Source organism: Marmota monax, unplaced genomic scaffold, assembly GCF_021218885.2.
Source record: "Marmota monax isolate L192 unplaced genomic scaffold, Marmota_monax_Labrador192_F-V1.1 WCK01_AAM20220418_F8-fsc00344, whole genome shotgun sequence".
In the NCBI taxonomy this organism is placed as follows: Eukaryota; Metazoa; Chordata; class Mammalia; order Rodentia; family Sciuridae; genus Marmota; species Marmota monax.
Window position 1 is genome coordinate 93630 of NW_026692430.1, and position 14688 is coordinate 108317.

The 14688-nt window shown below is 45.3% G+C and overlaps 2 protein-coding genes across 2 annotated transcripts in view; both read left to right on the plus strand.

The window, feature by feature from the left end:
- Ephx2 (epoxide hydrolase 2) overlaps positions 1-4945 on the plus strand; it is a 44283-nt gene extending 39338 nt beyond the window's left edge. The window contains exons 15-19 of the mRNA XM_046442945.1: positions 1044-1146; positions 1889-1958; positions 3827-3907; positions 4261-4319; positions 4499-4945. Coding sequence (XP_046298901.1) covers positions 1044-1146; positions 1889-1958; positions 3827-3907; positions 4261-4319; positions 4499-4577 — 392 coding nt within the window. The 3' untranslated portion in view covers positions 4578-4945. The remainder of the gene's footprint in view (positions 1-1043; positions 1147-1888; positions 1959-3826; positions 3908-4260; positions 4320-4498) is intronic.
- A 4415-nt stretch (positions 4946-9360) lies between these two features.
- Adam2 (ADAM metallopeptidase domain 2) overlaps positions 9361-14688 on the plus strand; it is a 59316-nt gene continuing 53988 nt past the window's right edge. Inside the window, exon 1 of the mRNA XM_058578785.1 lies at positions 9361-9480. Within this exon, the coding sequence (XP_058434768.1) occupies positions 9361-9480 (120 nt within the window). The remainder of the gene's footprint in view (positions 9481-14688) is intronic.

Below are 14688 nucleotides of genomic sequence, written 5' to 3' on the forward strand. Positions count from 1 at the left end.
CCCAGCGGGGTTCACCCCTCTGATTTCCATCCTGCCTCCACCCTCTTTGTCCACTCATTCATTGGTTTGTTCCTCAAATGTTCTGCGCACACCCTGGTGAGCAGAGCTGGCTGTCACAGCAGAGCTGGCAGTCACAGCAGAGCTGGCTGTCGCAGATATGCAGGCACCACAAGCAGAGCGGGGAGGCAGATCAGCAGTAACAGAGTGGAGGAAACAGGCAGGGTGCGCGGAGGGGGCACAAGGCCCAGCGGGGCAGGAGCACCAGCCTGTCACGGGCCCACGGCTGGCCACTTACCCTTGACCTGCAGCAGGCAAACCTGGAGTGACCTGCCTGTGCCTCCAGGCTTTTGAGTCTGATAATGGCGAGCTGGTCCCACTCAGGCGCCAGTGTTGATAACCCTGGGGGCTGCTGGGAGGCTGCATTGTCCCCAGGCTGCTCTCGGTCACCCTGGGTCACTCTTGGGGCATGAGAGCTGCCAGGACACAGTGCACCTCTGACAACCAGATGGGACTCCATGCTGAGAACCGTAGGAGGTCTGTGAGATCAGAAGGCAGCAGCACGGGAGCCCCTGGCCTGGGTTCTTCCTGGCCAGGAGGGAAACCAGACCAAGCACCTGTGGATTCGGGACTCTCTGAGGGACAGAGTTAGTCCAGCTGTTCAGAAAAGGCTCAGTCCAAGGGCGAGTGGGAGTGGGAGGGCATCAGGGCCCTGAGTACGACGGACGTCTGCCTGAGCAGCGGCATCCTGGAGCTGAGTGGTGGGCACATGCTGGGCGCAGGGGTATGCTGAGGTTTGTTCCAGAGCAATGGTGGCAGCTGGCGACATTGAGGCCAGTGTGGGGGATACGTCTGGGCTCCAGAGTGACCGTGAGATCACAGGCTTGGTGCTAGAGTGGGCATGGGCTCAGGGAGAGCAGGAAGAGCAGCGATGCTCCCTGATGGGACGTGAGAGGCGCCCAGGTGCGCAACCTCGGCTGGGAGCCCCAGCCGCAGACCTGGATTCCTGGCCTGCGGCTGGAGAGAAAGCAGGTGGCTTCCTGCAGGAGGACTCTTTGTGAATACCCCGGAAGAGCCTAGCCTCAGCAAGATGGTCACGGAGGAGGAAGTTCAGTTCTATGTGCAGCAGTTCAAGAAATCTGGCTTCAGGTAAAGAGGACGGTACCCCACCCAGAGGCAAGCCGGTGGGTGCAGAAGGAGGCTGGCTCAGGGTGGGGACCCAGCTCCCCTCCACCGCAGCCCCCATGAGTGCCTGGGCCGCCTCTGCTTGAATGCCGCAGTGTCAGAGGCTCGCTGCCGTATGTGCCCAGCCTCGTTCTGGGTGGCCCAGCTGCTCTTTCTTTGTGCCTGTGGGTCCCAGCAGATCAGAGGATTTTAATTATTTTTCAGTCACAACTCCTCTGAGAATCAGATGGTAACACTGGTTCTGTCTTCAGGAAAAAAAAAAAAATATATATATATATATATATAAATCAAAAATAGCATACACCTCTGTCACTGGCCTCTGACACCGTTCCACAACCTCCCACTGTCCCTTTGCAGTGGGTTCCTGGAGCAGGCCAGTGTCTTCTGGGTGGTGAGGGCTGATCCAAGCTCTTGTCCTCAGCAGCCTCCACAACCCTGAACACGTCCCTCCAAGAGCCAGGGTAGTCCCACAGGGCCAGCTCCCATGGGTCCCAAAGCCCTCTCTGGCTGAGCTCCTGTGGCTGCACCGGGCCTTGCTGGGTAGAGCTGGGCGGGTGTGCCCCATGCCAGGCGTGAGTCCAGGGTCTGTCCTGCACTGCAGAAAGCTGGGCTCCCCCCAGAATGGCTGGCTGTGTGCAGCGCGGGCTCCTTCCGGGAAATAGCAGTCAGGCGCTCATCTTATGTGACTTTCTGATCCATTCTCCAGAGGCCCCCTCAACTGGTATCGAAACACGGAAAGGAACTGGCAGTGGGGCTGCAGGGGCTCTGGACGGAAGGTGAGTGCAGTGTCCCTCCCCATCCATCCCTGCCTGCCCCTGCTGCCCTCCCAGGAGCTCTGGGGCTTCTGTCGGCCCCACCTGGTGGAGCCTGGTGGGAACCCGGTGGGGTGGACAGACCTGCATCTTGCTCCTTTCTCCTCCACTCGGGAGGCTTCCCTTGCTGATGGTGGAGGGTGCCCAGGTCTCCTGGTGGTGGCCCAGGCCAGGATAGCAAGTGGGCCACATGACCACGTAGTGAAGTGGGTCATGGAGCCCCAACCACAGAGGAGCACCTGGTCCCCTTAGAGAGCCAGGTGTTAGCCTCTTGTCATGTTTGCTTTGGTTTTGTCTGAGTCTCAGTTTTCTCATTTGTTGAGTAGATCTCTGGTGGGAAAGGAAGTAAGTTTCCATCCTAGATGTTAAAATCTAGGGGAAAGCTGCACTCGCCCCAGCAGGACAGCACAGGGAGCCTGGGCCCTGTCCTCGAAACCCACTGCGTGGAGTGGATGTGCTGCCGTGCCAGGCAGCATGCCAGGCCTCGGATACTGTGGTTGATGCCGCAGGGATGGTCTTGACCCCCAGAGTAGGTCCTGAGACCACAGAATGTGCAGCACAGTGGCTAGAAACATGCTGGGAAGCAAGTCAGCCCACCTCTAATTCCTGTGTGATGTGGGAAAAGACACTTCTTGATCCACTGTTGCCTCTTCTGCAATGAGGAAATGACAAAAATAAAGCCCCCCACCCCCAGCTGCCCATGGGCAAAATGCATTGATGCATGCAAAGTGTTAAGAACAGTAGGTGGCCTGTTGTAGTCATTCATGTTCATTGTCCTTATCACCATTGTAATCTCTGATTGAAATTACCAAACTGCAGTTGGATAGGCAAGATCTCTGGTGGCCTGGACAGAAGTAAGAACAAAGGTGTTGGGAAGGTGAACCCAGACGGTGCCATGGTTGGGAACTCCTTTCCTCTAGGGTCACCATCCAATCTTCCTCACGCCTCTCCCACATCTTCTCCTGCCCCTGCCACAGTTGACAGGGGCATTCTAGAGTTTACAGAACCCCATAGCAGTGGCTTGTGGTTAGTTCCAGCCACAGAATCACTTCTGCATTTCCTTTAGTTCCTGGAACATCATGGAGGAGGGGTCAGGTGAGGAGCACATTATTACACGTAGGTGAAGAAACAGCAAATCCCCAGCACAGCCACGCCCAGTCATCAGGCAAGGGAGAGTAGTAGGTGGGACAGAGCATGGCCATGCCCAGCCGTCAGGTGTGGTAGAGTGGTGGGTGGGACAGAGCATGGCCACAAGCCCAGTTGTCAGGTGTGGGAGAGTGGTAGGCTAGACAGAGCATGGCCACGCCCAGCATTTGGGCGTGGAGAGTGTAGGCAGTTCACAGCTTGGGGAGGTTTCCGGGACCCAATGTGCCCTTTGTTTGCAGCAGATCAAGGCCAGGTCATTTCTATTGCTCTATTCCACATGGGTGACTGCTATGGCCCCACCTGCCTCTGGAATCCTGGTCGCCCTTTTTGAGCATTTAATTCAGAAAAAATGAATCTTGACCTTCATTCAAGGGCATCTTTCCTTCCTAGTGCCATTGAATCAGTTTCACGAACATCAGTCTCAGCGGGCCAGCACATGTTCTGACAGATGTCCCCACACATGTGTTGGTTGCTACATTCTAAATGCAGCATCCTAAAGATCTCCAGAAATAACAATGACCTGTCCTGCAGAGCTCCTCAAAAACATAGCCAGGGCTCCAGGGGCAGCGACCAGGGTCTTTCCCAGAGGTTTCAGAGTGGAGATCTGCCCCAGGGCATAAAAGCCTGGCATGATGGGTGGCAGAAGGCAGCCTGCTGGCCACTCCTGTAGCCCATTCTCTTCCCAGATCCTGATCCCAGCCCTGATGGTGACAGCAGAGAAGGACGTTGTGCTGACCCCTCAGATGTCCAAGAACATGGAGGACTGGGTGAGGGAATGGCCCTGCATGGGGTTGGGGTGTCCTGGAAGGGACAGTAGCAGAGGACACATCTGTCCTGACAGACGGGAGGGTCAGCTGAAGCCCTGCCCTGATGGGGACCGTCGCTGACATCACTGTCCCTTTTGGCTGGCCTTTCCTGCCCCTCACTGATGTGGGCTCTTGTTCCGTTCTCGGTCCTTTCCTGGGTAATGCAGGGTTCTGGGGGTGGGAGGTGGGGTGGCCTTTAGGGAGCAGCGAGGAAGGTGCGCCCTCCCAGGGGGCCTCTGCTACTCTTTGCAGCAGCCTGAAGCCCCACCCACTTGCGTCCTGCCGCTGACCTTTCTGGATGGGTTTTCTTTCAGATCCCCCACCTGAAAAGGGGACACATTAAGGATTGTGGGCACTGGACACAGATGGAGAAGTAAGGAGATGGAGGGCCCCTGAGGGAGGGTGAAGCAAGATTCTCCATTCATCTTCCCGAAAAGCCTTGCAGGTTTCTTTCTGTCCTGCTCTGCCTCATTGGCCACTCACCCTACACCGCACCTCTTTGGCACGGGAGAGTGAGGTCAGAGTGTGAATTGCCTTTCATTTCTCTTCCAGGCCCGCTGAGTTGAATCAGATCCTCATTGAGTGGCTGCAGGCTAATGTCAGCAACCCACCAGTGGTTTCAAAGATTTAGCCTGTGGCAGTAGCCGGCAGCCCTCCATCTGCTGGGAAGCCCTGTTTGTATCCAGATGTGGCCTCCTGTGAACCTCTCAAGACCAGTGGCTTTGTTCCAAGGGATTTGCCCCAAAGTGGTCTTTACATGAAGTTAATCAAATATGCTGTGATTTTTAAATCCAGGAGGAATCACCCGTAGATTCCCTGGGTACGATGCATCATCACTTCATCTCTGAGGGTGGTTAGTGCCCTGTGGGGACAGAATGCAGTACCCACCTGGTCACGTTGACTGACCAATTTATAGTTTTGCAGCCAAGTCTGCAGTTCATTTTGAAGTATTTCAGCAGAGATTGGGATCCTTTACTCAATAAATCTAAGATGGCTTTGCTCCCGCTCTCTCTGTGCTCTTGGGAGAGTGGGCCAAAGTTGGAAGAATGCTGCTTTTTTCATTATCAGAAACAGCTGCATTCGAAGGAAGCTTTTCCTCCACTCTTGGGCTTTGCCATGATCTCCAGGGTGCTGCATCATCCAGACCAGTGCCGGCCATGGGAGCCTTCTGGAAGGATGCAAGCGGTCTGTAGCAGCTGGCCTTTCAGAGCTGGCTGAACGTTTCCATAGCAGAGTTTTCTCAGGTAGTGATGCACACTTTGAGTATTTAAAATGTGCTCGTGAGACTAAGGAAGCAAATTTTAGATTTCATTTGATTTTAATTAGTTTAAATGCAAAGAGACCCCTTCCGTCAGCTGTCACTGCAGGGCTCAGTGCAGATGTAGACCTGTCTTTCCCTCCAGCCTCTCCTTTCTCTTGTCACATCATTAGGCACCAGGTCACACTCATTTGGTCTCCTGCAATCATCTTGTCTGTTTCCCATTTTGGATGCCAAAGCCCTACAGCAGCAGCCTCCTAAAACAGGTCAGATCTTAAACGCTGCAGTTTGGATCCTCCCAGCTGCCTCCAGGATCAAGCCTGGCCCCTGCTCACTCCCACCAGGCCCATCACGCTAATCCCAATTGTCCTCCAATATCACTGTCCTTGAATCTTGCACACACTGGTTCTCCTTGACGCTCCAACTCTGATTGTGCATTCTTTTCTGGAGTCTCCCAGCTGCAGTCCCCTCCACTAAATCTCAGGCTGGGTCCTGGGTCCTTCCTACCCCAGCCAGCATTCACAGATAAACGCACACTTTCCTCACTGCACTTTGTGCAGGTAAAGCCCCCAGAGGAAGGGATCTCCCCAGGCAAGTTCCATATTATAATGAGCATAAGTTGACCAGGCAATGTGGGGCGGGGGGGAGGGTGAAGGCAGCAGGGGCAGTCAGAATGCTAGCAGCATCACCTGCTCACTACTCCAGCGTGCCTGGTCTTACGTATGTCACCTCTGATCCCTCCCAAGGCTCCTTCCCATTTAACAGAGGGGGAAACAGGTGCAGACAACTTGCTCAGGGTCACTTGGCAGTTTGGGGCAGAGCCTGAACTCGAGCTCTGCTAAGTTCTACCAAAAATCTACTTCCTAAATCTGAAGCCAGACCAGCTGGGTCAGACATCTGGTCTGCTGGGTACCTTGAGAAAGGGGTCCTGTGCCTCAGTTTCCTCCCCTATAAAAAGAGAACATTGATAGTACCTAGGCCATAGGGAACTGTTGGAACTAAATATGGTAATATACACAGAGTTTCAGGCCAGTGCTTGGCATGGAGTGAGTTCTGGGGGAAGGTTAGTGTGACATTTCCAGTTGATTCCAGAGCAAGACTCACGGGGAACAGCTGTAGGAGCCAGACGACATCATTTTGCTAGGTGACTCTGTCCAAGCTCATCTGTGAGAGACCAAATGGGGGAAAGAAGAATCTTAGAACACCCTTCACAAGAAGACACTAAACAGGAAAATCTGTTTTCCCTGTTAGCTCAGGTTGAAAGATTCAATCCATTAGCCCCCATAAACCATCAAAAGTTCCTCAAGTACATCAGAAATTCTACTCTTCTGGTAAATAAGAGTCCAATGAATCGAGTCCATAACATTGCCACAAAAAATATAGCCAGTGGTGCAAGGTTGAAAGCCCAGCGTGAGGCTAGCCTGGAAAAGGTCTCAGGTTGTGTGAGAAATACCCTCAGCTGTGTCTCTGGGTCTTCTTTGGGGAGCTTTGGGCCATATGTCAATTGCTGCGGTTTTAGCAGCAAAAGGGATTAACCGGGATAGAAAGGGAAGATTTTCAGACCCATTTCATTTATGCTTGCTTGGAGTGTATTCAAAATTAATTACAGAATGCTGGTTTTTATATCATCACTATAAAGGAATAAGTAACAAGCGAACTGACCTCTGCTAAAAGAAATAGGCTTTTTAATAATAGTCGTGGCAGTCCCCATATTCTTTTCTGCACCCTTGTACCAGTGGGGTTGTGGTGCTGTGCCCAGGGAGTTATGATCAGTCACACTAGCTGTATCCAAGGTTTCCAAAACACATAGCCTCAAAAAGGGGATTCTGTTAGACTAGCTGGGAGGAAAGGCTATTTCTTTCAATCTTAGGATATGATGAACTCATGATTATACAGTATGTCAAAATAAAATACACAAGATACGATACATAAAAATTTGTTGGTGAAATTAAAGTTGTGAACACCAGGAAATTTCTAGTTTTGAATGCACATGTCAGAAGAGTTTTAAATTAATTATATAAATTTCCATTTTTCAGAAACCAGAAAAAGGAAAAAGTAAACCAGAAAGAAAGGAACATGAGAACAAAAATCAACAAAACAGAAAACAAATATATAATAGAACAAAATCTGGACAGTCACATTTGAGGCCTTTTAAGTTAATAAAAACAATAAACTCCAAAATTTAATAATTTAATAAACTACTGTACCCCAAATTTTTAAAAAACCACAAATGATCAGTAATGAGAGTGAAAAGGAGGACATCTCTGCAGATGCCACAGGTTGCAAAAGAATGACCGAGGAGGGGACGGCATTTTGAACAACTTTCACTGATTCATGTGGAAAGGACAACTCCCAAGAATGTACAGGTTCCTTCAGAAACACAATTTTCTCAAACTAACACCAGGGGAAAGAAGTTATCGTAGTATTTTAAAGAAATCAGATCCATAAGTAAAAAGCCCTGTCACAAAGAAAACTCCAGGTCTTAATAGCTCCATTTACAAATACTAAAAAACATGAAAGAAACAGACACATAATAAGAAAGAGATAAGGTGCCTGGCATGGTGGCACATGACGGTAATCCAGTGGTTTGGGAGGCTAAGGCAGGAGGATTACAACTTCAAAGCCAGCCTCAGCATTTTAGCCCTAAGAAACTTAGTGAGAACCTGTCTCAAAATTAAAAATGAAAAAGGGCTAGGCATGTGACTCAGTGGTAAATTGCCCCTGGGTTAAATCCCCAGTACAAAAAAAAAAAAAAAAATGAAAGAGAGATAAGGCAACTCCATTAGAAAATGGACCAAAGTTTCAAGCAGGCAATTGCCAAAGAAGCTATATAAATTCTCATTGACATATAAAATTGTGCTCAAGTTTATTAACCACAAGAAAATGCAAATTAAACCCCAAATTCAGAAAACTCTACAGGCCAATACAAATACACGAAATACGAGGAGAAAAAAGTGTAGGCATCAATGTGGAGGAACTGGAATGTTCAGACACTTCTGGTGGGAGTACGTATTAGTACTACGGAATTGTCTACTGAGACATATCCTGTGATCCATTCTAGAATTAAGCCCGGGAGAAATTTCTACATAAAAGGCATATGCAAGAATTTTTATAGCCAAATATTGTTTTTAATAGTTGGAACTATAAACAAACCAAATGTTCACTAACAGCAAAATGGAAAGACAAATGTTGCTATGGATGGGCCTCACCACCATCCTATTAAAGGAACCCAAATGTAAAGAGCAACTACAATATTTTTGAGGTAATGATTGTCAGGGGGCAACTGGGGACTTTGGTGGTCTCTATTTTGATCCAGGTAATAATTACACTGACTTGTTCACTTGAGTATTAATCAAGCTGTCCACGTATGATTGAACTGTACATAAACATATAATATATTATCATATAACATTATTATTAAGAATTGAAAGTTCACTTAAGAAGTCGATATGTCTCTTCTTAGCTGTTTCACCCACTCTGCCTCTTAGAAGTGAATCTGCTGCTGTCTTGGCGTGTGGCTGCAGGACTGTAATCCCAGTGGCTCAGGAGGCAGAGGCCTGAGGATTACTGAGGTCAAAGCCAGCCTCAGCCATTTAGCGAGGCCCTAAGCAATTTAGAGAGACTGTCTCGGAACAAAAAAAGGGCTGGGAGCTGTGGCTCAGTGTTTAAGCATCCCCGGGTTTAATCCCCAGTAATCAAAAAGGTAGAAGGAAAACAGTGGCCTCTCTCCCTCTGGCCCTCCCTCCCGCCTATTTCTTCTTTTTCCTTAGCTTCAAATAGGAGTCATTCCAGTGGGGTCCTCTTTTGAGAGAGACTCGCTGGCCAAGGCCGCCCAGGTTCAACAGCAGGGCCGCTGGGCTCCGCGCACGTGGCGCAGTCCCTGCCTTCTCGCAGGGTGCGAGGCCTGACCGTGTACCTCGCGCTCCCAACTGCCCTGTGGCTGGCCAACGGCCACATTGGGACTGGGATCCGGATCGCTAGCCATGTTGCGCGTCCTCCTCCTTCTCGGCGGGCTGGGTGGACTCAGCGGGTACATCCCCCGCCACAGAGAACACAGTGAGTCCCAGACCTTTCCTGACCTTCGGGCGCGCGTGCTCCCCTCGCCCTTCGCCTCCCAGGGTGCACTAGACATGCGTGGAAAGCGCCTTCCTACGCGATGCCCGCTCTGGGCCTTGCAGCTGTCCACGACCCAAAAGCTCACCAGGGAGCGGGGCGCTCTCCCACGCCCACAGGGACCCCGGCCCCGCTCCAGGATGGCTGGAGAATGGGGTTGCAGGTCCTGCTGCGCTCTAGTGATGGTGATCGTGGAGACCCAACTCTGAACTCTCTATTTAGGGGCTCAAAGGGTATGAGTTGTATTTGTTCTGGGAGCTTGGCTTTTGCCCCAGAATTACCAGACCCTGCCTTCTAGAAAGAAGTGAGAATATTGGAAAGATAGTAAAACTGAGAGGTCGCCTACAGAATGCAGAGGATGCATTTAGATGTGAGAGAATGAAGGGAGCCGTACAGCGCGGGGCAATCCTCTAATAAGACATTTTGCACCTTGCAGATTATGAAAGACTACACGTGCAAGTTATGGTTCCAGTGAAAATACGGTCAATTAAAAACGGAGGATTTGAATCACATGTAATGAATTATTAACATTGTTCACGATTTGAAATGATGCGAATATGTTGTTTCCAAGATGTTAATTGGCCATTTTTCATTCATGCACATTTACTGAATTTTATATTTATACTCAATTTTTTTGAGTGGGAAAGTCTTTTCTAAAAATGAGCCAAGATTATTGTTTCCTAGAAATAATGGTGCAGTGATGTGGGGTGTTAAAGCCTGGAGCCCCACCCCCCAAATGTTTCCCCCTAGGTATCTCTGACCTGATCTGCTGGTCTCTTCTCACCCACCCACCAGCCTATATTTGGAGGAAAAAAAATGGGGATGGGGGATAACGATCATTTTATTTAATGATATATGTTATATGGATGATTTTCCCCTTTTGATTGCAAATATGTTAATGGTTAAGATTTTTTAAACTGCTTTCATTCATCTTAGTTTAGGATTATATTATTCTTGTTTCTCCTTTGAAATAAAAGGCTTTTTAACATGCCCAATCTTATCTGAATTAAAAGCTCCTTTTTTTAAAGTAAGTTCTAGAATCATTTCTGGAGAAGTCAAATATGTTTTGTGAAACCTCACTTTTTCGTTTGGTTGGGAAGTGGATGTTCTCATGATTTAGGTATTCCCTTAGCAAGTTTCCATTCAACAACTTAATCTAGAGTTTTAAGTTTATAACTCTTTATTTTTAAATGAATGCATATCTGTTTATGAAATTTTAAAATCACTTAAGTAGAGAAAAATAGTGAAGCTCTTATAGAATTTTAGGAGTGTATATTAATGCAAAAATATTATGGGCATGTTATTCATTTTAGAAAATAAACAAGAAGTCTGTTTAGAGGGGAATATCTCCAAGCAGGAAATCACTGGATTGTTATAAGAGGATGATTTATAACAAGTGAAATAGAAGAAAAATAAAAATATTTCTCTTCAACAGTCAAAATTCAAGACAAAAATGGTTTGTTAATATCTGCATTCTCATGGCATAGAGTATAGTAAGGAAATAATAGTATTTTTGAATCAAAGAGGCTATCACATACTGACTGATTCAATATTACAACAAACATAGCATGAAACAATGTATGTTTAAAATTATCATAATAAAGAATATAGGAGCATAAAAGGAGAATATACGCTGGACACTAGAAAAACTTTTTAAAATAACTGAATGAAGCTTGTAGAAGTGAAAAATACAATATGAAGCTATAAAAGTCAGGAACTAATAGTAGATCAGAGATAGCTGAAGAGAATAAGTGGTGTAACATATAAGAGGTTAATGGAAGAGGACAATAGAATTAGAAGCTTAGGTAGCACCATGAGAATTCCTGAAGGAAAGGGGGAGGTGTGGAGGAGAGTTGATATTAACCAAGAAACGATTTTCAAAAAGTGGAGCCCCAAGCTCCAGTTTCACGAACTCAAAGCAGAATAAGTAAAGGTCAAGTGACATCTTTACATATCAGAATACTAAAAGGAAGAAAATGTCTTAAAGGCAGTCATGAATAATAGGAAGGATACCTACAACCAAACAGTAAATAAACTAACAGCAGAAGTCTCAAAATCAGCAATGGGAATGAGAAAATCTTGTCATTTACTCAAGTGAAGTAGACTTCACAAATTAGTATCTATTGATGGTTTCCAGGTTAAAAGAGGAGAACATAGGTATAATAATGTACTTTGGCAGGTAGAAAATGAAAGCAGACAAACAATAACATAAACATAGAAGCTGCAAAAAAAAAAGCTGAGGAATATGTTTAATTCAAAATACAACACATTGACCATGAGATTTAATAGTAACCATCAAAAGAGTAGAAAGTGTACATCAGTATCAATTTAATAGGGAATCCAAGTAAAATTTAAATATTAAATCTTTAATTACATGTATTAGAAAACAGAGACATCTCAGATTGGACGTAAGTCAGACCTGAATAATAAAGAAATACAAAGGCTGGACACAAAAGTAAAAAAAAAAAAAATTGCAACACAAATAAGCAGCTTGTGTAGCTATACTTTTCTCAGGCAAAAAGAAAAAATGGTCTTCAAAGTAACATAGAACAAAGGTATAAAAACTGTTACTAGATAGGGAAAAGTGTCTGTATGAGAAAGGAGGACACATTTTTTTTAAATGAGTGATACAAGCCAGGTGTGGTGGCATATGCCTGTCTTCCCAGAAGTTCAGGACGCTGAGGCAGGAGGATAACAGGTTCATAGCCAGCCACTGCAATTTAGCTAGTCCCCAAGCAACTCAGTGAGACCCTGTCTCTAAATAAAATTTTTTAAACATTTGATACCAGGAATTGAACCCAGAGGTACTTAACCGCTGGGCCACATCCCCAGCCTACACAAACCACAGTAGAGCTCAATCTCTTAGCCAGAGTTGGCTATTATACTACTTTCCTTAGAAAGAAGGAAACAAAATGTTGGTCTCAAGTTGATGCATCTACAAGGGAATGGATAGGAGTAATAGTTACCTGGCCCTTTGGGCCTTGCCTATGGACACAGGCAGGTCACACCAGTTGTCCTGCTTTACAGAAGAGTGCCTTCACATTCACTCTGGAGTTCAATCACACCTGATTTTCTTCTGAGCACCTACGGTGAGCACGGCCTATGAGAAACACCAACGTGACAACTCAGGGACTCAAGGGGGATAACAGGAGGCTTGCCATGACACAGGAATTGAGGTCCCAGTGAGTGATTCCCCCACAGGCCCTTCCCTGCTGTTCTGTAACCGCCCCAGCCACACATTCTTTACACACGTTTATACTGCACATAACACCTGCAAGAAAATGAACAGTTTCTTCAGATTAGTGGAGCAAATTGGTTTTTAATTTTAATTCCTTCCCCCCCACCCCCCGCCCCAGATACATTCAGTTCATGAAGGGCAATGGTAACAGCGTGGCTGAAGTTTTCTAGATAGATGGTAGCTGTACACAGTCAGATCCAGCATGGAGTCCCATTCTGTCAGGATAGTTACTGCATGCTGTGGCTGAATTGTGACACCTCCCCTCCAAAAAATCCATCTGTTGAAGACCTGACCCCTAGCCCCTCATGATGTGATCCTACTTGGAGAGAGAGGTCGTTAAAATGAGTTCATTAAAGTGGGTTCTAGTCCAACATAACTGGTGCCCCTGAGAGAAAGAGGGAATGTGCGCACTGACCCGAGTGCAGGCGTAAGACTCCATCTGCAAAGCCAGCACAGAGGCCTGGATGGGTCTTGCCCTCATGACCTTCAAAAGGAAACCACCCTCTGCACACTCTGATTGCAGACTTCTAGCCTCTTCAACTGTGAGAAAGTAAATTTCAGTTGTTTAAATCAAAACGAAACCAAAAATGCTCAATTTAATAAATGATGGGGGTCAGTTGATTAGCAACACAAAATAATAATGAACTGTACAGTAGTGTCACCTCCTACACCAGAATTGATTCTAGATCATGTAAATGCACAGATGAGAGTAAAATAATAAGAATTTGGAAGAAAATATAGAATATACATTTCAGGACCTTATAAGGGAAGAATTGAACAATGAAAAAAGGCAGGCATTCTTAAGTAAAAGATTGAGGAATACCTGGATTTAAATTAAAACAATAATAACCATAAACAAAGTGAAAAATATTACAGACTCATATTTTGCAGTCCACTTACTGCACATAAGAGTTTCCAGAACAGATCAAGAACTTTTATAAATCAATAAGAAAAAAAAAACAACAAAATGGAAACATGTATAAAGTTATGAATGGCAAGAAAGTGTTAAACCTGACGGGGTAGCAAACATCAAATGTAATCAAAAAATTGAGAAATTTTATTTGGCAGAGAATTGCCAAATAAATGGAGTAAGACACAATTTTACATCCATCACTGGCCAACATTAAATCTAAGAAAACAAAAATGTGATTAGAAGATATAAATAAAAAGGAAATCTTATTTTCTTCTTGTGAATATGTAAATTGGCACAACAAATTTGAAGATTGTTTTTTAAATTATGAGTGAAATTGTAAAAACACTTTTTTTAACGAAAGAAGTTCATTCATAAGTAACATATATCTGGCAGTTATACACATGTTGCAGTATTGCTTAAAACAAATAGAACTACATGTCCAATAAGAAGATAGATGAATAAACTGTGGTATATTCAGAAAATGAAGTTTTATGCCATAGAGAAATAAATGACAAAGCTACAGGTTCTAAGGGTGATGGTGAGGGCAGGCAATATTTGCTATAGTGCTTATTATGTCTGAGGCAGTGTTTCATGCAGCAGATAAAATATATAACTTGTAGGATAAAATTCAAGTAAAGGTAAAATTTTTTGCAAAACTAACCACTATTTAGACACACATCCATAACTAATACAGTTATGAAAATAGGCATGAGAATAATAAACATGAAATTTGGGAGGCTGGTTATCTGGGGTATAAAAAAGAAAATATAATCTACTGAGTAGGCTTATCCTTATTTTCAAAGACTTGCAGTTTTTTATTTTTCAATGTTATCATTGATGACATGATATTTTATATACTTTTCTTTGAATCTTATATGCCTAAAATACATGACTGAAAATAATAAGAGTGGCTTATAAAGAAGTTAAAATTTCCTTTAAAAGAGACTTAAAGTCGAAATATTGGAAGCTTCCCTCTAGCAATCAAGAAGGAAGGAAGCCCATCGTCACTTTTTCTATTTATCATTGTCTTGGAACTATTGCAAGAAGGGAAGAAAACAATAAAAATAAGTAGGCATAATTGGAGGGGAAAAGAATGCCATATTATTTGCAGACAAAATGGTGATACATGAAATAAAATCTAAATCTATAAAAAAATTGGAAATAATACATTGACTTAGTAAATTTTTTGGAGACGTGATTGAAATTGAAATACAGAAACA